The following is a 22,048-nucleotide window of genomic DNA, read 5'->3' on the forward strand; positions in this document are numbered from 1 at the left end:
CAACTGGCATATACCACTTTTCTGGCACATGCCGCCTTAAACTGGCATATACCACTTTTCTGGCACAGGCCGCCTTAAACTGGCATATACCACTTTTCTGGCACATGCCGCCTTAAACTGGCATATACCACTTTTCTGGCACGTGCCGCCTCAACTGGCATATACCACTTTTCTGGCACATGCCGCCTTAAACTGGCATATACCACTTTTCTGGCACGTGACATCTCAACTGGCATATAACACTTTTCTGGCACATGCCGCCTTAAACTGGCATATACCACTTTTCTGGCACATGCCGCCTTAAACTGGCATATACCACTTTTCTGGCACGTGCCGCCTCAACTGGCATATACCACTTTTCTGGCACATGCCGCCTTAAACTGGCATATACCACTTTTCTGGCACGTGCCGCCTCAACTGGCATATACCACTTTTCTGGCATGTGCCGCCTGAACTGGCATATAACACTTTTCTGGCACGTGACATCTCAACCGGCTATATATCAAAATTGGCATGCCAAATACACTTTTGTCTGTCCTGTCAGCGGTCAGTCCTGGATTTCCAGAGGGGTTTGATTTAAGGCCAACAGACAAGTTCCCTGCGATCTAAGGACTTCCAGTCCTTAGATTGCATCAACTACTCAATTCCTTATCTTTTCATGTAGACATGAAAGTTTCTATTTATGAATTTCAAACTTTTTATTTTAATTTTCATTAATCTGTGTTTAATGAAGCTGTTATTGTGATTGTTGCTGAATAGAGCATAATGGGAATAATCATAAATAAATGATCCTCATGATTGGAGGCCAGGATTTATAAAACTTTGAAGTTGTAAGTGAGAGGATCTTCTCACTGATTCAAGAATAATTTTCCAGCAACTGGAAGTTTCCTTTGTCGTTTCTTCATGGTGTAAATTTATTTTCCCAGGATGCAAGGCAGAAGTTTCGTTCAGTGCTGGTGGAGGCCACCGTGAAGTTGGACGAGCTGGTGAAGAAGATTGGGAAACCAGTGGAGGAGTCAAAGCCTTACTGGGAGGCTCGCAGACTGGCTAGACAGGCGAGTCATTTACCTCTAACTGTAATGTTTTTCAGGTATGTCCCTTTCCAAATAACAGGTGTTTACAAAACATTTCTACAGGGGCTTTTACAGGGGACAAAATGAAAGCTGGAATTACCAATGAATTTCATGACATTTTTAAACTACACTTTGTAAATCAAATTTTTAATTTGTTCTAGTCAAAAGGCTATACAGTTAAAGGATTATTATTTTTTTTAGGTGTTTATAGCTTTTTTTTGCAGTTGTTAGTAAACCTGCACATTTTTCACAGCACATGTAAAACCATAACTTTTTTTTCTTGTCTACAGCCTGTAAAGTTGTTTTGTAGTTCTTGCATTTTGTTTCACTTGAGTAAAGATCTGTCGTTAGCGTCGACTTGCGGCCTTTCCTTGCTCTGTATTTAGCTAATGCTGCTCAAGTTAATATTTGTCAAAGATAAAGGTCCAATTTGTCTGTTTACCTTATCTGCGTGTCAGAATTATTTGACCTTAGTCAGAGGTTTTCTAACCTTTAACAAAATGGACAAAATAATAATACTTATGAAATGAAATTGTCCTGCGTGTTTGTTTTTCTAAAAAGTTCAACACAGCAGTGGAAATTAAGTTTATGTCAGTTTTTCAAAATAAGAGCCTCAGACAGGTGTTGTTCTGCAAAAACTTTAAATCTCAATAAGTCATTTTTTTCTTAAAATAGGTGTATTTTGTTCTTGAATTGAGGAGGAAAGTGAGACAGTTTGCCAATGGAACAAGACAATTTATATTCAAAATGAGTTAAAAACGGTGGGGGGCATGCTTTGGTGGCGGAATGGTGAATCCGGCCTCTGGCTCTGGTCCTATATCTGGCACATGCCGCCTTCTCTTACACACTTTCCTGTCTGCCTACTGTTGAAAAAAAACAATTGCATTGTCTTATTTCAAGTATTATCTGATTGTCTTATTTTAAGATTAAAAATACTCATGCCATTGGCAAATAATCGTATTTACCTGCTCGAATTAATTGCAAATACACTTTATTTAAGAAGTTCTTACTTATTTCTAGATCGTTTTTGCAGTGTGTATCTTAAAGCTCATTTAAACTTGCAGACTCCCAACTGTCCCCACTTAGTTTTTGCATATTAGTTAATTTTTCATTTTTCTTTTTCTAATTCTTTAATGCAGCATTTGCTTTAGTTGAGCTATATTTATTTCTCCATATCTGCTAACACTGATTCCTAAGGACTGTTTGAGCTCATTCATTTCTCCTCTATCCTTCTTCCTTTTTAAATGTTTCTCCTTTAACTGAAAAGATTGTCCTTTGTTGTTGTGCTTCAGTAAATAGATCTACACTCGCTTGCTCATGTTGGTGCTCTGATAATATCAAATAAATTCTTACTTCCCCTTTTAGTGTGTGTAGTGTGTAGATTGAAAAAGGAAGAGGCCACCTGCGTTTCTCGATAGGAGCGCATGCAGCTGGAAGAGCTCGGTCAGGAATCTATGGAGGTTTTCAAAGGGTTTTCTGTTCAGCTTCTTAGTTTTCTTCATAAATAACGTTTTATTATGGCCAGTTATCTGCAGTCTCTTTATATGGAGCACTCTGAGAGTGAAGGGTAATGATCAGCAGTGTTCTGAAATACAGGCGGTGATGAAAGAGTTTCAGTGAAGTGACAAAGCTGCTTAACTTCCCTCTTCTGCCTCAGTGCCTCTTTTTAATCTGTGAAAACAAAACTTCTCTGAGTGCACGGCTGCTGCTGTTAGGATCAAAATACATATTTCACTTTTAAACTGACTATCAAGTTTCTCTATACAATGCATGTTATGCATTATAATTTTAGTTGAATTTTTTTTATTTTTTTCAATACGTACATTTAGACTGTTGGCTTACTTGCCGTCCTAATGTATCAATCATTTGTTTATATGGTATAGAAGAAAGCTAAAAAAAAAAGCCTACCAAACATATCCAACTCTTTGTGTATTAAATGCCTCCTAAATCTCCATTTTGCAAAATGATAAATTAGTTTAATATTTTATTAAACTGTGAGATTTTGTTTATGTGTGACATTTAGTTGAGATTCATCCCAGTTCTTAACGTGAGCATCGTTTTTTTTCCTCCTACCTTTCAGGTCACCTGCTGTCCCAGTTTTATTTTGGTCTCCTCTCCATATTTATTTTCACTCCTCAGACGTTCAATAGAGCAGCAACTTCAGAAGGAAAGAGATTCTTACACAAATAAAGCTTGGAGAGAAGCTGAGTTGGATGAGAGTCCAAATAATTGTTCTTTTTAGAAATGCATTTCAGCTCCTGATTTTAATCTTCACGGTGGATTTTAAGTTTTTAGAAGGATTCATATTAGCTGTTTCACAGAGAGGTATTACAGGTCATTAAAAATCATTAAATATGATTTTTTTTTTTTTTTTTATTAAGGCCTTAATTAACACTAAAATTCATTAAATATGATTATCGTAGCATTTGAAATGCTTTATTTAAAAAAAAATAAGATTATAAAAACAATTTCATCAGATATTTTCTATCGCGATATCTTTGCGCGGAACTGCTTCCGGTTGATCGTAAAGCTGTATGTTTAGAAAAGAAGCTCGAGGCAGAGAAAAAGCTCGAGAATGGGGAAAACGCAAATTACAACAAAAGGTGGCTGGAAAACGAGGAATTCGGGACATGGCTGCAGCCTGTCGACGGTAAAGATGACGAAGGATTTTGCCGTGTTTTGTATATATTTATATATATATATCTTAGGGGTGGAACGGTTCACAAAATCCACGGTTCGGTTCACGGTTTCGTGGTCACGGTTTTCGGTTCGGTATATGTTGATTGTTAGCCTGACATGTTGGTCGTGTTGCTGTTAGCATAAACAACACGTGTTGCACAATGCTTGCACACTGTTTTTATCCACAACTTTCTTTCCGCCGTCATCGTAGGTCACTCTAAATGCAAAGCGGTCCCATACAGCAGACCTATAAAGTGCTGCTGGCGCGTCTTCCAACTCCTGTTCTGTCCCACTCGCCATTCCCACACAATTCTCCACAAGAACTGATTTTTTTCTGCTACACCCGGCTACGCTGCTTCGCTTCTTCTTGTTTACTACTGGTGGTTGGTTTTGGTCGCAGTACCGCCACCTTCTGCTCTGGAGTGTAAATGCTTCACCTATGAGAAAAAGGAGCTGCGCATGTACCGAACGAAACACACGCGAATCAAACCGAGATAATCGGACCGAACGGTTGGGACGGTTTTCATAAACCGTTCCATCCCTAATATATCTATATAAAGGGGTCATGGGTACTTGTTAATGGCATTAACATTATTTCTAAGAGCATTGAAAAGCATTAAATTAGAGTTACTCATTCCAGTATAAACCCTGTATTAGAGAGCGTTTCGTTCTTGTAGAGAGTAGTTTAAGTAGAAGAAGTAGCATAAAGAACCAAACTAGGTCTGGTTCTGCTTAACTCTCAACTGGGCACTGTTTATTGGTCGGAAACAAAAAACCACTTTTAATTTCAGGTTTGGTTTGATTTGAACTTAAACGATGTGAAACCCCAAAGCCCACAACTGCAGTTACTTCCTTCCACATTGCTCTGTTTCACTGATCAGAGCGTGGACTTTAATTCTGTTTTTAAAGATTGGACCTGTTTAGATCGTTTAGCTGTTTTTTGTTTTCTCTTTAAATGAAACTAGGTGAAACTAAAAGTATTCCACTTGAGGAGTTCTGGATAGAGCCGATTGACAAATAATAACATTTTAGTTTTTTCTCAAATGCAAAATGTTATATATACTGTATATATATTAAAGAATTTTTTTTTTTTACAATATCACTATAGGTACTGCTCTACGTGGGTTGCTCTGTCAGCTAAAGGCATGTTTTATGGTCTCCATACATTTTTTAGTCTCTGTACTCGAGTTAACGATTAATCGACCTTTTAAACCCATAAGGAAAGGAATCCAATTGCTTCTCTGAGTATTAAACTTAGTTCTCACCTCCCATGTTAAGCTTTATAGTTCTATTAAATTACTCAAAATACCATAATTTTTTCTCTTGGTCCAGGTTTGTTCTCCTCTTGCATCTTTTCATCTAGATGTCCTTGTTCTGACCACTCTGGTTTTGTCTTCTTGTCTCTCTAAGCAAACATCTGAAGTTGAGCTTTTATCTTTTATCACATCTTTATTCTGCACTCAACCATATAAAGCAAAGTTTCTACTTGCAGTGAACCATCAAGGAAACTCCACCTTGCATCTATTGTCGCATAGATCTATGCAAGCAGCTGCAGTGTTGTTATAGAACCAGGTAGTTTAGTGATGATTCAGATGCGTTTTATTATGTCCTATAATACTTTATTTTTCTCGATGTAATGGTTTACCGTGTTATTTAGGAGACTGAGTAGGTCGAGGTGGAAGGTGGAGCAAATATAAGTGTATGGATATTTACTTCTATTCTTATTTGTATGATATTTGTTAGGCTTAATGTTTTAAAATCCTGTGAGATGGATCGGATCAGAGTTGGACAAACCAAACCCTTTTCTGTTGTTGTCATGTACTTCAAAGATTACAGAAATATAAACGGAATGAAGAGCCTCTGGCTCTGCCCTGGTTCCCCTTTAGTCCTTCATCTCTCACACTTTACTCATTTCACAGTTAAGCCCAGTGTGACATTTTGGTTCTGTTTATCAGATGTGTTTCCAGCGTTAGGAAGGAACCAGTGATGGAGCTGCTGTTTTTACCCGGGTTTGGTTTTGTTATTGACCAAAAACTGTGTCGGAACCAAAGGCTTCACTGAACTCATGTGTTTTAATTCCTTGTTTTTGTGCCTTTTAACATTTTCCTGATTGTTTCTTTTTTTTTTTAAACAGTTTGGCTGAATTCTTTCCAGCTTTGCTGTCCTTTTTTTTCACATGCTGCTTTCCTTTTACCGGTAACCTCTCTGTGAATTTACCTTAGATTTGCTTTGTTTCTCTCCTTCTTTGGCCTCTTTTTTTCCTTTTTTTGTCTTCATTCCCTTTAATTTGATATGCCATTCAGTACATTCAAACAGACATGGTGTTATATTTCCACTCATTCCCTTTAATTATTAAGAATGTGAATGACAGCCTGACAGTGACCACCCTCAAAGTGGCAGTGGGTCAGATAAGCCGCCAGTCTGATCTTGATAGAAGATGACAATAAAAACACAAGAGGGCCCATTTCATTGGGCCATTTTTAGTTTTTTATTCATTTATAATAAGCCTGGAAAGTTTTAGTTGCTTTTAATAACACACATACAAAAACTTAGTGCACAGAAAGTAGTTTGTTGCATCGGCTGATAAATGCATGCATTTCCCAATTCATTAGTGCATTCTGCAGCCATGTCTTAAAATCAGATGAAGCTCCTGCATTGCTGTTTCCTCTAGTTGATATCCATCATTGTTGTTTTGTTTCATTTGGTAATAAATTTTTCTTTTTTTGTTTAAATGGAGACCTCTGTAACATTTTATCATAATTGTTATTTTTCTCATGTAAATCGACAGAGAATGCATATATACTCCCTGAATCTTTCCCCAGAAATCAGCAATACATTTAGGGATTGGTTAGACTTATATCAGAATAATTGGTATCTGAATTGTTCTTAAAAACCCTTAAAAATCTGCTGGAAACAAACAAGTTCTTTTTAGAACAGATTAGAGGTTCAGCACTGAAAAGGCTTGGTTAGAAAAACCCTACAAGAAATCAAGTTTTATTTTAAAAATATCCAGGGTTGCAGTTGATTGTAGTCTGAAACATTGCTGCCATGAAGAGATTCCTATTTCTCCCCTTCTCTTAACTGGACACAACAATTTGGGCTGAACTAATACATTTTTCATTAAATAATCTTGTGACCTGACAAAAAAACTGTCCTAATATTAAGGTAAACTGTTCAGCACTTCTTCCATTTGATTGCTCCTATTAAGGTTACAGAGGTTGTATAACGAGGAAGGGTGTTGGTGCACTTAAGGGTAACTTGATTAATCATAACTGGGTCAGGATGGCGAAGCTAAAAAGTTTGCTGAGTGAGTGTGTTGGATTAAATGCTGAGTCTGCAGGATTCCAGTTCAAACATTCAGCAGAAGAGTTTTCTTTTTTTTCTTTTTTTTTTTACATATTTAAATATTTATAGGATTCAGTATGCTACATTGGTTCTCGCAAATCACTTAAGGGTGAAAATGAGGTAAAAAAAACACTTTCTGATGCAAATATACTAGGAGGATAGAATTTATTCCCCTTTTTCCACTTGGTTTAGAAATACTAAGCTTAAATGTGTAATTTTCCTCCCATTTGTTCACTTTTCCTTTTACATGATGGGTCTCACAGTTCATATACTTTTGCTATTAAACCAAGTGAGCAGCTGTTTGGTATAATAAATTATAACATTTTCTGTCAGAGAGTGACTCAGCCACGCTTCGTGATTAAAACCAAGGAGAAATCGTCCACCCACTCAGAAGCTGGAGACTCGCAGTGTGAGGCAGCATGGCTGTTTTTATCATTTCAGAGAAACCTGGAGCAGGAAGGGGATGTGAAACATTGGAAGTAGAGAATCATTTTGACCTTCACCGAATGCCTTGTGCTTCTTTTGGCAGAAGAAAGATGTCAGAATGCATGAAGATCTAATGAAACCTCATCCAAATGTATTTGAAGTAAATGTTTTATAACACATTATATCAGCTGCACCTTGGATTGTCAGCTTTTCATCAATGCTGTCAGCAAGATCTGAGGAGATAGACGTTTCTTTTAAATATCTCCTATTACATTTATAAGCCTGGTTTTAGGAAGATAAGTTTGGGGATGGGGTGTTCTCCACCTCTGATGGATCTTAGAAAGGGTTGGTTCAAGGAAATAAACAGGTTAAGTTTCCTAGTTAATGAAACCATAAGTTTGTATCTCCTCTTTAATCCATTTGAGGGCAGAACCCAACTGGATCCTCTATTAGGTATTTCTAACCTGGCCTAAGCCAGATTGATCCATATAGTTCATATAGATGATAGAGATCTCAATTTCCTGCTTTTCATTCTGGAATTTAGCAGGTAAATCCTGAGTTCATGAAATATTACTGAGACAGCATGCCACTTTTTTCTAAATGCAAACATGCTAATGGTTTTTAAATCTAGCTGATTGAATTTCTCATCAAACACATGAAATGATTTTTCTAAACCATTGGCCATGTTGGTTCTTATTAGTAGTTTTTAACCGTCTCATGTTAAGACATAATAAAACTGTTGAGAGATTTCTGAAGGAAGAATAAAAGGCTGCATGGGTGAACGTGATGGACACATGGTTTGAGGAATGTGGGTGTTTTTATTTGCTTCTTACATAAGAGACAAAGTGAAACATCCTTCATACTGATGTTTGATTTAGCCTTATCCATTGTCTCCTTTAACTCCTCAACAGCCCCTTCTTCTGCCTCTCCTCCTACCTCTCTCTATCGCCATCCCTCCTCTGCTGGAGCTGAGTAACTTCTGGCAAACTTGATCCACATGAGAGGGTGGTGATGGATGGAGTAAAATAAACGATCGGAAGGATGTATGCAAGGACGGGGTTTGGGTGATGATGGGTTGGAGACACACAAATCTAAAGGTCACTGCCATCTTCTGACCTTCTGGGATGGTGCATCAACATATTTTATATCGATGCATCATTGTTTTTTCTACAGTTGCACAGACTTGGCAGCAATCCTGAAGTTGTCGACCTTCAGGACATGAAGTTCTTCGTCACCAAACCCAGTGTCTGTTGTTTTCTTGCAGCCCTGTCTGTTGCAGCATTGAAGCAGCTCTCGCTGCATTTAGTTGGAACAAAATCAATTTCTTTGATGTTTTCCTTTGAACTTCCAATCTCAGCGCTCCGGACCTCTGAGCTCCAACAAACATCTGTGTTAATTTGCCGGTTTAAAAGCGTGAAGTGGACATCAGACGTCTTCGTACCCAGAGCGCTCTGAGATCTAGGCCAGCTGCGGTTTTATTCGGTTTTTACTTTGGGATAAATAAAATGATTGTTGTCGTGCTTAGCGAGAGGTACGAGGGCAGAGAGGCAGTATTTTTAGCACTGGCCTGCAGCTGATGTGTTGGACAGAGTTTTCTCATGTTCAGCTGCTTCTTCAGAGGCCATAATTTCCCACATTCAATCGAGGACACGGATTAAGCTAATCAAATGGGCCGATTCAGGTCGCTTTGGAAACAAGGGTCCCCTCCCACACTCCGGTTCTCTCCAAGCCCTCATTGTCCTAAAGATTTCAACAAACAGGTTTTTTATTTGTGCTGTTATTTTCAACCTGTTTAAAAAAACAATTCTGAGTACTGGTGTTTTTGTGGGAATGCTTTCTTTTACAGTACATCAATAACCATGTAATAACATGGTAATAAGACAGCAAGTCACACTGTATTACTTGGTAACAGGAAAAACTTAAATTTAGTAATAACCCCAAAAGTAAGGTATTTATGCAGGTAATACACTTCATGTAATTATTACAATTACAATAGAGACTTGGCAGGTAATTACCATTAGGTTACCACATAACAGTTTCTACTATTGGTCACACAGCTGGTGATGGGGATGGATGGAAGAAGATGCTCTTATGACCAAAAGGAAAATTATGTCCTTACATCAGATTGGTTTAGGTAAATAACGATTTCTTTTTTGATGATGTTAAGATGGAAAGAAAAGTCTAAAACCAAGTGCTATTGTTTGTTAGAATTGGCTTCAACACTAAAACAATCCAAGGTATTTATGTCACTAGGTAGTCTAATATTAAATACTACTGCGCTGTTTAAAAGGAGAACCGATCTGCTCTGGTTACAACCTCTTTCTTGTCTAAAAAGGGCCTGAAAGGAAGTAGCAACATTGGGTTTTAAATATAAAGCCACATCGAAGTTAAAGAAACATGACAGACATTTTAGAATGTGTTGCATTTCTTTATAGGGATAATGGATTGATTTACATTTCTTTTTTGTACTTCTTTATGGCTAATATCTATGTTGAAAGAGTAAAACGGAAGGATTTCCTCCTTTTTTTGCCTGGTTTTAGTCATTGCAATGATTGACTTAATCTTAGAATATCTAAAAATGGGTCATCTTCTGTGCAAAGTTTTGCCTTCCGTCTTTCTTTTGTTGTCCCCATTTACTGCTTCGTCTTAGATTTCGTGTTCCATCCTCACCGGCCCACTTAGTGAGGGCAGGCTTTGAACACTTGCTGTATGGTGACAGCATTGATGTTTATCTTGCCTCCGTCTGCCTTGTTGACTCTGCAGAGAGAAGTTGGGTGAGCAAGATGAGGCGGAACAGAAGAGTAAAAGGGTTTTATTTGTTGCATAGAGTGCATAAAAATTTGCCACACTTCTCCTCTATTGGACTATGAATGCAATCAACAAAAAGTGGGAACAACAGTTGTACCGGGTTAAAGCTAAAAGGGTCAACAAGTTGAAAAAAATATATTTTTTCATAGATAATTTGTTAATGTGAAGCATGTTTATGGATGGGACATCGACTTTAGTCCCCGACAATAAAAATAGAGTGTTTAATGTGTCTGCTGACAGAATGAGGGAAGCACCGGGTGGGATGGATGTCTAGAGTCGGCCCAAGGCAGATGGGTTTTACCACGGGCAACGTGACCAAACAGGAGGACGTAGAGAGGGAAAACAAGACATTGCTTTTAGCTCCATTACTAGTTAATGGGGAAAAAAAAGGAAACTTCAGTTCTCTAATATGTTGCTTTTATTGTATTGTTTTGAAAATCCCTAACACTAAGTTTTGCCCAAGTAAACAGTAATTATAAATGCCAGTCATTAAAACCTTTTTTAAGGAAACCAGCTGATTGCATTGGATTATATTTAGTGATGTGAAGCTTGGTGTTCCACACAGTTCTGTTCTTGCACCTCTTTCAATTCAGTTTATTTATAAAACGCCAATTCACAACATGTCATCTCAAGGCACTTTAGAATTCAAACAGGTCATACAGTCACTTTGATTCCAAGTTTTCTATCTAAGAAATACCAGTTGATTGTATGGACTCTTAGGGCCGGATTTATCAAGATCCAATTTTGCGTGCAGTAATTTGCTCTCGCAAACTAGAATTTTGCGCGAGGGGCTGAACCATGGTTTGCGGGTGATTTAACAAGAGTGATTGCGTAACTGGTGGCAGGTGCAAAACTGTTGGAGACGCCCTATTTAAATAATGGTTTTGCGCGTTTTGTGGTTTGCGGCAAAGTAGTTTGTACAAACTAGTGCATTAAGAAATTTAAATCTTACAGTGACCCCCAACAAAACAAACAAATATATATATATATATATATATATATATATATATATATATATATATATATATATATATATATATATATATATATATATATATATATATTCCCTAAGGTGGTATGTGGCTGAATTTCTACTTAACTGCAGTAAAAAAAAACAAAAAACAAAAAAAACAGGTGTTTTGTATTGGCCTGTAGAAAAATGCACATACTGTACCAAATGGCTCACAAGAAGTGACTGTGGATGAGATTACTACGCGTACGCATCCCCACAGCATTGGCATGTTGCTCAACAGGCGAAGGGGGAGAACCACGACCCCGTCGGACAGCACTTCGGAAAAAACGAGATTGGGAGATCCCAGCTCTCGCTGCAACCGTACGCTGGAATGACCCAGATGCAAAAAAGTGCAATGTTGCAAGGAGTTTTGTGATATCTGGTATATCTGGTATCTGGTATCTGGTCCTCCTTGTGGCTGGCTCCAAATCCATTCTGAGTTCCCCCAACAGCTTCAAAATGGCAATGCTGGATAAACGATATGTTTTGATGATCGTTTCCTCCTTCATTGCAAAAATATTCACACGGAGTGAAAAAATGCGTTCTCTGCGTCTCCTTGCTTCATTTCGATGTCTCCTTCTTGCGACAATAACCGCTGCCATGTGTGCGCAATTACGTATACAGACCATTTGCACCTTCTTTTGAAACATGTTAAATATAGAGTCAGATACCGTTAGCAAAATTGCTTTCAGGTTTAATAAATCACTATGCGAGTGCTAAATTAATATATTTACATGTTCTCCTCCCACAAGATGCACTTTTGCGTGTAAACGCCCCATATTGCATATTCATAGCAGAAAAAGTACTAAATGGATAAGAGGCGCTATTTAGCACGTTTTAAAGACCAAATCCTTTTAGCACGCTGTTGATAGATCAGTTTGTACATTTTTTAGCGTGCGCAGTGAAATAGCTCACGTTTTTATACACGCAAACCTTTGATAGATCCGGCCCTTAGACTGAAAGGCAATCCCTCACACTAAGCATGCTTGTAGCGACAGTGGAGAGGAAAAACTCCCTTTTAACAGGAAGAAACCTCCAGCAGAACCAGGCTCAGAATGAGCAGCCATCTGCTGAGGCCGACTGGGGTTCAAGGAGACAGAAGCAGAGATACGTATTTAATGTTGGCTGCCAGAAGAAGTAAACAAAGACTTAGGATTATGTACTGGAGAAATCTGGTACAGATGGAAGAAATATGAATCATCTTAGGGTTTTGGTCATTATCTAAGTGTGCTGAAGATTATTACCATTTGGATATGTTATGTTTATTTGACTTTATTAACACCTGCAATGGTTTAGACAAACTTTGGTGGTCAATATTTAAAGGTATAGTGGAAGATGTTCTTTATTTAGATGTTCTTTAAGGTGGAACATCAAAATAAGTGGTCGTTCTGGTTGTCAATCATTATGGTGATATGTTTACTGTACATTAAGCTGTCTTAAGCTCGCCTTTCTCACCACAGTTCTTTGAAAATGGCAGAGGGTCTTAAGAGTGGAAAAATTGCAAATCTTATTTTGAAAAGTAAGTTTATATGAGCGATGGAAACGGTTGCTGTTTTAAACAGAGCATGCACGAGGCGAAAGGGGCTTGTGCATGCTCTTGCACGCGTTTAATAGGCGTTTCCTCTCAGGAGCGGGTACAGGGTTGTGCATATGCAATTTTTTTTCCGTATTATTGTAGAGGGCAGGTCTTTTCAAAAATTAGGGGAAATCCTCCACTATACCTTTTAAGGTAACCTGTGACAGTGACTTTTTACTTAACAGTTCAGTACCTCAGACAACTTCTGCCTCTATTGTTTACTTCTTGGTCTGAAATAATGCAATTTTAGGTCCTAGTATACACAAAATGTGACAAAATGTGTACCCTGTCAGAAATCCCTCTGCAATCAGGAGTTAGTGTCCCATAATGCAGAAGTGGATACCCACAAATTGCATCCTATAGAAACGAGAAGAGTGACGTGGCATTTTGACTTGTGTAACTTGTGGCTCTGGGGGAAAACAAAGCTCATTCCATGACTGCAACAAGGCGGGAGTTGTTTGGGTCCTGTTGAGCTTGTGTGACGATGCCCATGGATAATGAAATTACAGTAAACATGTGGTGATGTCAGCCTGTCTGCAGACTCCAACTTAGTGAGCTGATATGACGATCAGAATCTCTGCAACCAAATTGTTGGCAAAGGAAATATTCTTGGAAATCTCTGTTTTTTTTTATGTGACCGAGTCAAATCTTTGTAAACAGAATAATAAACAAATAAAATAAATGACATGCATACTAGTGTAATAAGTGTTGTAATGGAATAATTTGATGTGGAGAGATTTCCATGAGATCATTCGAAAACTGCGGAGCCAAGTTACTCAGTTTTGTTTTCCGGGTGGAATCATAAAATTGCAGAATGTCCTACATCTGCTCTGAATTGTTTTGCAAGTCCAAAGAGATGCTGCAGGGTTTTGGCTCAATATTCACCAGAATGAGCCATGGAAAACTATTTCTCTACTACTGCAATGTCTTTGCAGACTCAAGCTTCTTTACAGCCAGATAAGCAAGGATTCTTTGCAGGAGATCCGTGATGATTCAGCACAATAACATCATGTACTGTCTTTATATCTGTAGATAAAGCATGCTTAGCTTGTGCTTGTTTTGTTGCGTGCCTTTTTTCTCAGCAATTAAAGACATCTTATGCTGAATAAAAGTCAATATTATCAGCATTATTCAACACACTATCAAGAAGTAATTATCGTCAGTTTGTGATGTTGTTATGGTACCATGTACTTAAAAGAATAACATGTTATCTCTTGTTCAGAAAGTTGCAGCATAGTGTACAGTTATGTTTTTTTTCTTTTAGATTGTCTTACATGAAACAGCTTAGTGCTGATAGGTGCTTAACTTAAGGTGCCGTCATAAAATTGGAGCATTACAGTCTTTTCCTTTGCTATGGCAATTTAATAAGACATTATTATTACACTTTAACATCCATGTGACGGTCGTCCTGTCTTATCTTGTTTGTAGCTGCAGTATGGGAAGCTTCAGTTTTGCAGCTTCACATGAGAGACAGTGGTTAGTCAGGGATCTGTTAAGTCACAGAGTAGGTTAACAACACTAGAAATGGTTTTGCGGATAAACGATATTTGCTTTACTTGGTTTTGATTCACAAAACGGCGTAAATCGGAGGCAAGGGGACTCAAGCTCAGATTTTCTGAAAAGGTTTCAACAACTGTCCTGGATTATTTGCAGGAGTGATGATGTTAAAGCAGCATTTAGGTCCATCCTCGTCCTTTTGTTGTTGGTTAGTGTGGGTTTAGTGTTTGGCCATTTAAATCATGGTCAGTCTTTTTGTGTCATTCCTTCAGGAATAGTTTAAGTACTGGATTTCAATTGCTTAGAAGCTGAAACTACAATTCTACCTTCATGTTCAGGGATGGCTATTCCTTTTTAAGCAAGATAGCTTCCTTCACTTGTCTTTCAAACCATCTGTCCTCTCTGTCTAAATCTGAACACTTTGGTCTTCAAAGGTGTGTCCTTTGTTTTTCAGGTGCAAACGAATAGCTGAATCTGGCCAAGAATAGCTGGCTCTCCGTTGCTGCTCCATGCGTTTAGGTGGTTGCTGTTTATTTTTCTGTAATATAGGGGGCTGTACAGTCCTCGCTGCAATTGACCTCATAAACAACAATGTTCAGCTTTAGTTTGCTTTTTTTCTGTCTTTAGGATGAACAAGTATATTTCTGAGTCTGTTGTTGGGTTTGAAATTTACTAGTAACTTCTGTTTATAGAAAACTCTCCTTCCAATTCCCTTCTAGGCTTGTTTTTATTATTGCATATTATGGCATTCCTGTAAAGGTAAACCTTTACTAAGATGGCTTCAGGCTCACTGAAATTACAAACTTTTTGCTTCTCTGTGAATGCAGCATGTACATTTTTGTATTTTTTTTACTTAAAAAGCTGATATTAAAAGCCTTTCTCTGTGTGTTTTATTCATTCAAGTCTCTGAGCTTCGGTAGGTCTAATAATTGCTTTAAAGTATTTTCATAGACATCAATGAGAAAATAAAGTCCATAGTTCGTTACGGTTCTTTACAGAAGTGGAAGTGGGTTCATGGGGTGATTACAGTAATGTTTGCATATTCGTTTTGGGTAAATAAACATGTCGTAATTCTGCAAAGCCAACGACAACGTACAATCTGCTTAGCTTCCCCAAATAACCTTTGAAAAAGTGACATTATGAACTGAATATAACGGTTTTAAATTAGTACCTGAATTACATTTGAAAATGGTGCAGTGGAATCTGTAGCTGACTGTAAGGGTAGACTGCATTGTTTTAATCTGGCTCTATATTTCTGGATTTAATTATACCCGTTTGTCTTCTAGGATTACCTTAAAATGACATTTGCTTTTGATTTTCTAAACAAGCTTTTTTGTTTTTGATACGAGTTGAGAATTAGTGACTTGACCTCTTGGCGGTTGATGATTGGGAATTGTGACTACAGAGATTATCATGTTGCGTTCTTGTGTTTTTGCAATAGATTGTGTAATCTTTCCTTTACATTGCAAAAAAAACTCTACGTTGCCATGACGATGGAAAGGTTTAAGTGTATAATTCAGAAAGAAGAAAATATTTATCTATATTGTTCCTGTTTTATTTTTTCAAAAGGCTCAGCTGGAGGCCCAGAAGGCCACCCAGGACTTCCACCGAGCCACCGAGGTTCTGAGGGCAGCAAAGGAAACCATCTCCCTGGCAGAGCAGAGGCTCCTAGAAGAGGACCGGCGGCAGTTCGACTCTGCCTGGCAGGAGATGCTGAACCACGCCACTCAGCGGGTCAGAGAAGAGGGCTTTTATTTTGAAAATTCTTTTTCCTAGTTTTAGCTTCTTTTTTTTTAGCATTATTTCAATTCATTCGGACAAAAAAACTTAAATTAAAACGATAAAGTATCTGGTTACATCTAGGTAAACTATCATTGATTGATTATCCTCCATTGGATGTGCCACTAAAGGCCAAACTGTTTAGTTATTTTCCTATTACCGGTATGTGCTTAGAAAAACATTAATTAAAATTAAAAAGAAAAGGACTAATTTCATACTTGAGTACTTTCTGTTTGTGTATTTCACAACTGTTACCTTTATTAATCTTCGAACATATTAATGTTTTAACAGGAAGCTCTGATTGGCTCTTGCAGGTGATGGAGGCGGAGAACACAAAGACGAGAAGTGAACTTTTGCACAAGGAGACGTCGGCGAAATACACAGCAGCCACTGCACGCATGAAACAACTGGAGAAGAAACTGAAACGAACCATCACCAAGTCCAAGTAAGAGCATCAGTCAGCAGCATCGACTCCACCTCAAATATAATCACTTATAGTTTTATCACGGGAGACCTGTGCGGCGTACTCCAAAGAGCTTTAGGTGATCTAAAAAGGAATGCGGAACTTCTTCTTTTCTCTTTTTTGCAAACAATGTAGAATTAAACCGAAGGCTCATGAGATAAAATAATAAATAGGCATAAAATTAAATACAATGAAAGTGCAAAAACAAAAAAAATATGGTATGGCTACTTTTGTAGGTCTATGTTTTAAGTTTAGAATCTGGTATATTTCTAAAATCTCTTTTATTCTGAATCTTCTGACAAAGTAAAACAGGTAGAGGAATTAATGGTTCGTATCTTATTAGTCCTGCTAAGTGTTGGCAGATAATTATGGAAGAGGATTAGGGCCACTGGAAAAAAAAAAAGTTAACTGATTTTAAATTTTTATTTCAATTTAGTATGGGGAAAAAGTCAGAATTCTGACTTTAATCTCAGAATTCTGACTTTTTTCTCAGAATTCTGACTTTAATCTCAGAATTCTGACTTAAATCTCAGAATGCTGACTTTTTTCTCAGAATGCTGACTTTAATCTCAGAATTCTGACTTTAATCTCAGAATTCTGACTTTTTTCTCAGAATTCTGACTTTTTTCTCAGAATGCTGACTTTAATCTCAGAATTCTGACTTTTTTCTCAGACTTCTGACTTTAATCTCAGAATTCTGACTTTAATCTCAGAATTCTGACTTTTTTCTCAGAATTCTGACTTTAATCTCAGAATTTAATCTCAGAATTCTGACTTTTTTCTCAGAATTCTGACTTTAATCTCAGAATTCTGACTTTAATCTCAGAATTCTGACTTTTTTCTCAGAATTCTGACTTTAATCTCAGAATTCTGACTTTAATCTCAGAAACCTGACTTTTTTCTCAGAATTCTGACTTTAATCTCAGAATTTAATCTCAGAATTCTGACTTTTTTCTCAGAATTCTGACTTTAATCTCAGAATTTAATCTCAGAATTCTGACTTTTTTCTCAGAATTCTGACTTTAATCTCAGAATTCTGACTTTAATCTTAGAATTTAATCTCAGAATTCTGACTTTAATCTCAGAATTCTGACTGTAATCTCAGAATTCTGACTTTAATCTCAGAATTCTGACTTTTTTCTCAGAATTCTGACTTTAATCTCAGAATTCTGACTTTTTTCTCAGAATTCTGACTTTTTTCTCAGAATTCTGACTGTTTTCTCAGAATTCTGACTTTAATCTCAGAATTCTGACTTTAATCTCAGAATTCTGACTTTTTTTTCCCAGAATTCCGACTTTAATCTCAGAAATTTAGATTTTAATGTAGATGGGCACCATGAAGGAAGAGATGTGGGAGCACTCAGCTTCACTGACAAAGATGTGAGTTGTTTGAGGTGGCCAGTGACACATTGGTGGAAAATGAAGGAATTAGGCAACTTTTTACGTGCCTGAGGGGTGCCCTCATTAATGGAGGAGCAGAAGGTCATTAAAACAAGAGAGCTAGTCTCTAAAACAGACATGGCTATGGCTTGATGCTAACATGTTTGTTAGCTGTCAGAATTCTGAGAAAAAAGTCAGAATTCTTAGATTAAAGTCAGAATTCTGAGATTAAGGTCCGAATTCTGACTTTTTTCCCATACTAAACTGAAATAAAATTCAAAAATGAGTTGACCTTTTTTTTTTTCAGTGGCCCTAATCCTTTTCCGTAGATAATTCGCAAAGATGTTTAACATAATATAATATAACAGACAAACCAGAGCCTTCTGAAGATGTGTAGCATTACTCCTACAGTCAGAAAACTAGTCGTATTGTTTCCTCCTTGTAGTAAAACCTACAGTAGGTTCTGTAATGGCTGAAAAAGCCTCGTTTTGCAGAGAATTTGTGATAATATTTTAATAAGGTTTAAATATGCACTCATGTATGGTTCTAATTGTAATTTTGAATAAAGTTATAATATAAGCAATAATAAATGTGATCAGTAAATGTCATCCCGTTTTCAGTGGGTTTCTACCAAAACTATATTTTTTATTTATTTAACTAAAAGCAAAATTATCTTCTGGCGTTCTGGGGTTAAAATGTGCAATGTGAAGGACTTTATTTTAGATTTAAATGGTTATTTTTGGTCAGAATTCGCCCTGTCACAGTCACACAGTTGTTACTGGAGATGAGTCTAGCCTGGATGGACCCTGGCAGCTTGATCAGCATGCGGACACAGCATGGTGCTGAGCTGCAGAGCCTCCAAGCAGGCTGTCGGTGCACGGCTGACTGCTTAAGGTGGATTTTAGCCAAATATTTTGGGAAAAATGAAAAACAAAGCTGTAATTCACATTTCCTCACCAGCTTCCTTCACACTGAAGCATCAGATTTAGTCTGTCTGCCACACTTTAATTTAGCTCATAAAAAATTTAAAATAAACCCTGACAGGTAGTGGAGTGATTCAGAACCAGATGTAAGTTTTATTTTCGAGTACTAAATTTGGTTCAACTTGATATCATGCTTCTCTTTTCAGCTGAAAGCGGTTCATATGGAAACGGTAAAATCGTGTCGGCCCGAACCCCAGGGAAGCAGTCCAGTAATTTTACAAAACAGGTGTTTAAAAAGAGGAAGTCTGGCTAAATGTGGTCCAGTCACAAGTTACAGCAGAACTTTAGAATCACATGACAGAAAATAAAGCGTAAAAAATCTCATTACTGTGGGATGACTCATAAAAATGTCCAAGAAATAACGTTGATTGGAATAAACTTTAATGTTAACAGAACAAAAGGGACAAACTAGATTTTTTTTCTTATTTGTGCAGCAAACTAGATTTTTTTTCTTATTTGTGCAGCAGTGATTAGATTTTGAAGTAAAATATAAGATTTGCTTTAAAAACTATGTTTTCAAATATAAAACCAACAGTTTTGTAGCAGCAGAGCCTGTTTTTTGCTCCTAAAATCTACTCCTCGTGTTGCATCTGCGATAATAGAGGCTGTAAGACCTCAAACTGACCGTATCTGTAAAACTGATTCTTATCAAACCTGAAACGTTGCATAAGACCCTCTGTCACATCCTCTATCTACATCTTAGAGTGAGGAGAGGCACATTCGGGGAAGCTGAGGCATGCAGGACATGTCTGGACAAGCACAGGGAGAAAGAAAGGGATTTTTTTTTGCAGCGGGTGATCAGAATTAGGCCTAAACCAGCAAAATCCATCAAGGAAGATTCATTTTAGATTCTTAATGCTGTAATTCCAATATGCCACAGTTTTAGGTACCTATTCATGCATCACAAACTGCAGCTAAATAGAGAAGAAACAGAAAATATCATTAGGAATTCAATATTGTTGAAAACTCTCCACAAATGAAGATTTTTGATAGATAATGAATTCCTAATGACGCTTTTTAATCAAAGAGCTTCAGCCAAATTTGGTCCTTTCTCTTTGTTTCCACTCCGTCTGCATCAGAAGCTGCAGTCTTGCTGTGAGTTGCCTCGGCAGGGTGTTAATTTGTTTTGCACTGCTGGCTCATCCAACATCACAATGCCTCTTTCTCCGTCTCCTTCGGCAGGTTGCCATGGTGACGATGCGGGTACCACTCTTTAGCAGGATAAGTCTGTATTTCCCTCTGATTAATCTACCCTCTCCCGACTTCTCCTCCACAGACCCTACTTCGAGATGAAAGCGAAGTACTACCTCCAACTGGAGGTACGTGAAGACTCTTAAACTTTACATACGCTCTTAAATGTCCAACTTAGTCTGGATCATGTTTCCATTGCGTTTAAAAACTTTTTTGTGTCATTTTGCCCTAGCTCTTAGCATAGTTAGCACTAATGAAATAGAAGTTGATTCTTAGATTTCCAAAAAGCCTGCCTACATTTCTGGAATGTTTTTTTCTAGATCTACCAGGGCTTAAAACGCCAAAGGATAAATCAGAGTGCCTTACTGTTATCCATTTAAAAAGCTCTTCTTTCTCTTAAAGCCCAAATAAATGGTAGCTTTGTCAGGACATGTCTGAAATATTTCCATGTTTCTGATTCCAGTTTTAAACTCAATGGAGATAGCTAACTAAGAATCATCTTACAACTGCGCAGAGACCAAATGTGATTTCCTGCTTCCCAAAAGCATCTCACATCAGTATTGGTTTATATGTTAAAGCAGGAATAGATGCATAAATGTTCTGTTTTCAGGTAAACGGAAACAGCTACAGTCTGTTTGCTGCATAAACAAGTGTCAGCATGAAATGTCAACTAGTTTCACTTTCATCTCTAAAAATATATTCTGTCACACAATAACATATATAATTTGTTCTAAAATAGTTTTGGTTCCTCAAAGTTTGTGTCAGACTGAAAAAGAGCATTTCTGTCTAATAAAACTGTTTATAATTTCCTTTTCCTTATCTGTTTTTCTTCCAGAACCTGAAGAAGAATGTGGATGAGCGACAAGCCAAGCTGTCTCAGGCCAAAGGAGAGTACAGGACGGCTCTGAAGAACCTAGAGATGATCTCTGATGAAATCCACGAACGGCGCAGGAGCTCCACCATTGGACCACGCAGACCAGGAGTCGGTGCCGAGGGGGACAGCAGTTCTGGGGACGACGTCTCCAGCTTTAAGATGGAGTCGGATGGAATATCCAGTGAGTGCAGCATCCAGTTTTTCTGGTTTCAGGGATATCTTTGATGGATCTTTTTATTCTGATTTGTTTTTTGAGTTTTTGGTGTGAAGAAAACAAATTAGATTTGAAGTTTTTACATTAATTCCTTCGGCTTCAACTGCTGGTTCAACAAGGCTTGGTTCTTAGCGTTTTATATATCAGACTTAGATATATTCAGTTGAACAAGGAAGATACATTTGTGAATAGAGAAAAATGAGATGTGCAGATGTCTGGATGTGAGATAAGAAACTTGAATTTGTAGCATGACTGAACTGGAGACAGAGTCTTATCACAGTCGGTGATTCTGCCTTTTTACAGAACTCGTTATCGGTCTTTTAACATCTGATAAGAGTCTAAAGTGAAAATATAAAAGACTCGAACATCGAAAAAACTGCTGGAACAGCTGTGTTTGGGTCGCTCTTATAAAGACCCAGAAAACTTTTTGTCAGAAAAAAACCTTACAACTAAATGGAAACATTTTCTAACAAAAATAAAATCATTAATTACTGCTGCAGGGGTACTAATTAATTAAGGATTAAAAGTAAAATCTTTTATACTATACCTGAAATAGACTTTCTTAGCAAAGGCTTATCTTCCTTTAGCCTGTGAATGTTTTCTATCACAGGAACAAAAAACACTGTTGGTACAAGTGTGACAGTTGATGGTAAATATTTAAATTTTACTTCAAGCAATTAAAGAAATTCTCTGTTTTCTTTAACAGTTCATCCATCTCATTCAGACTGAATCTTATTCATCCCTTAGG

The 22,048-nt window shown here is 37.4% G+C and overlaps 1 protein-coding gene across 1 annotated transcript in view; it reads left to right on the forward strand.

The window, feature by feature from the left end:
• sh3bp5b (SH3-domain binding protein 5b (BTK-associated)) overlaps positions 1-22,048 on the forward strand; it is a 40,539-nt gene that overhangs the window by 12,773 nt on the left and 5,718 nt on the right. The window contains exons 3-7 of the mRNA XM_038282489.1: positions 927-1,055; positions 15,986-16,150; positions 16,510-16,640; positions 20,298-20,340; positions 21,048-21,267. Of these exons, the coding sequence (XP_038138417.1) occupies positions 927-1,055; positions 15,986-16,150; positions 16,510-16,640; positions 20,298-20,340; positions 21,048-21,267 (688 nt within the window). The remainder of the gene's footprint in view (positions 1-926; positions 1,056-15,985; positions 16,151-16,509; positions 16,641-20,297; positions 20,341-21,047; positions 21,268-22,048) is intronic.

The sequence above is a fragment of the Cyprinodon tularosa genome, unplaced genomic scaffold (assembly GCF_016077235.1).
Source record: "Cyprinodon tularosa strain WSP-4 unplaced genomic scaffold, ASM1607723v1 ctg184, whole genome shotgun sequence".
Lineage (NCBI taxonomy): Eukaryota > Metazoa > Chordata > Actinopteri > Cyprinodontiformes > Cyprinodontidae > Cyprinodon > Cyprinodon tularosa.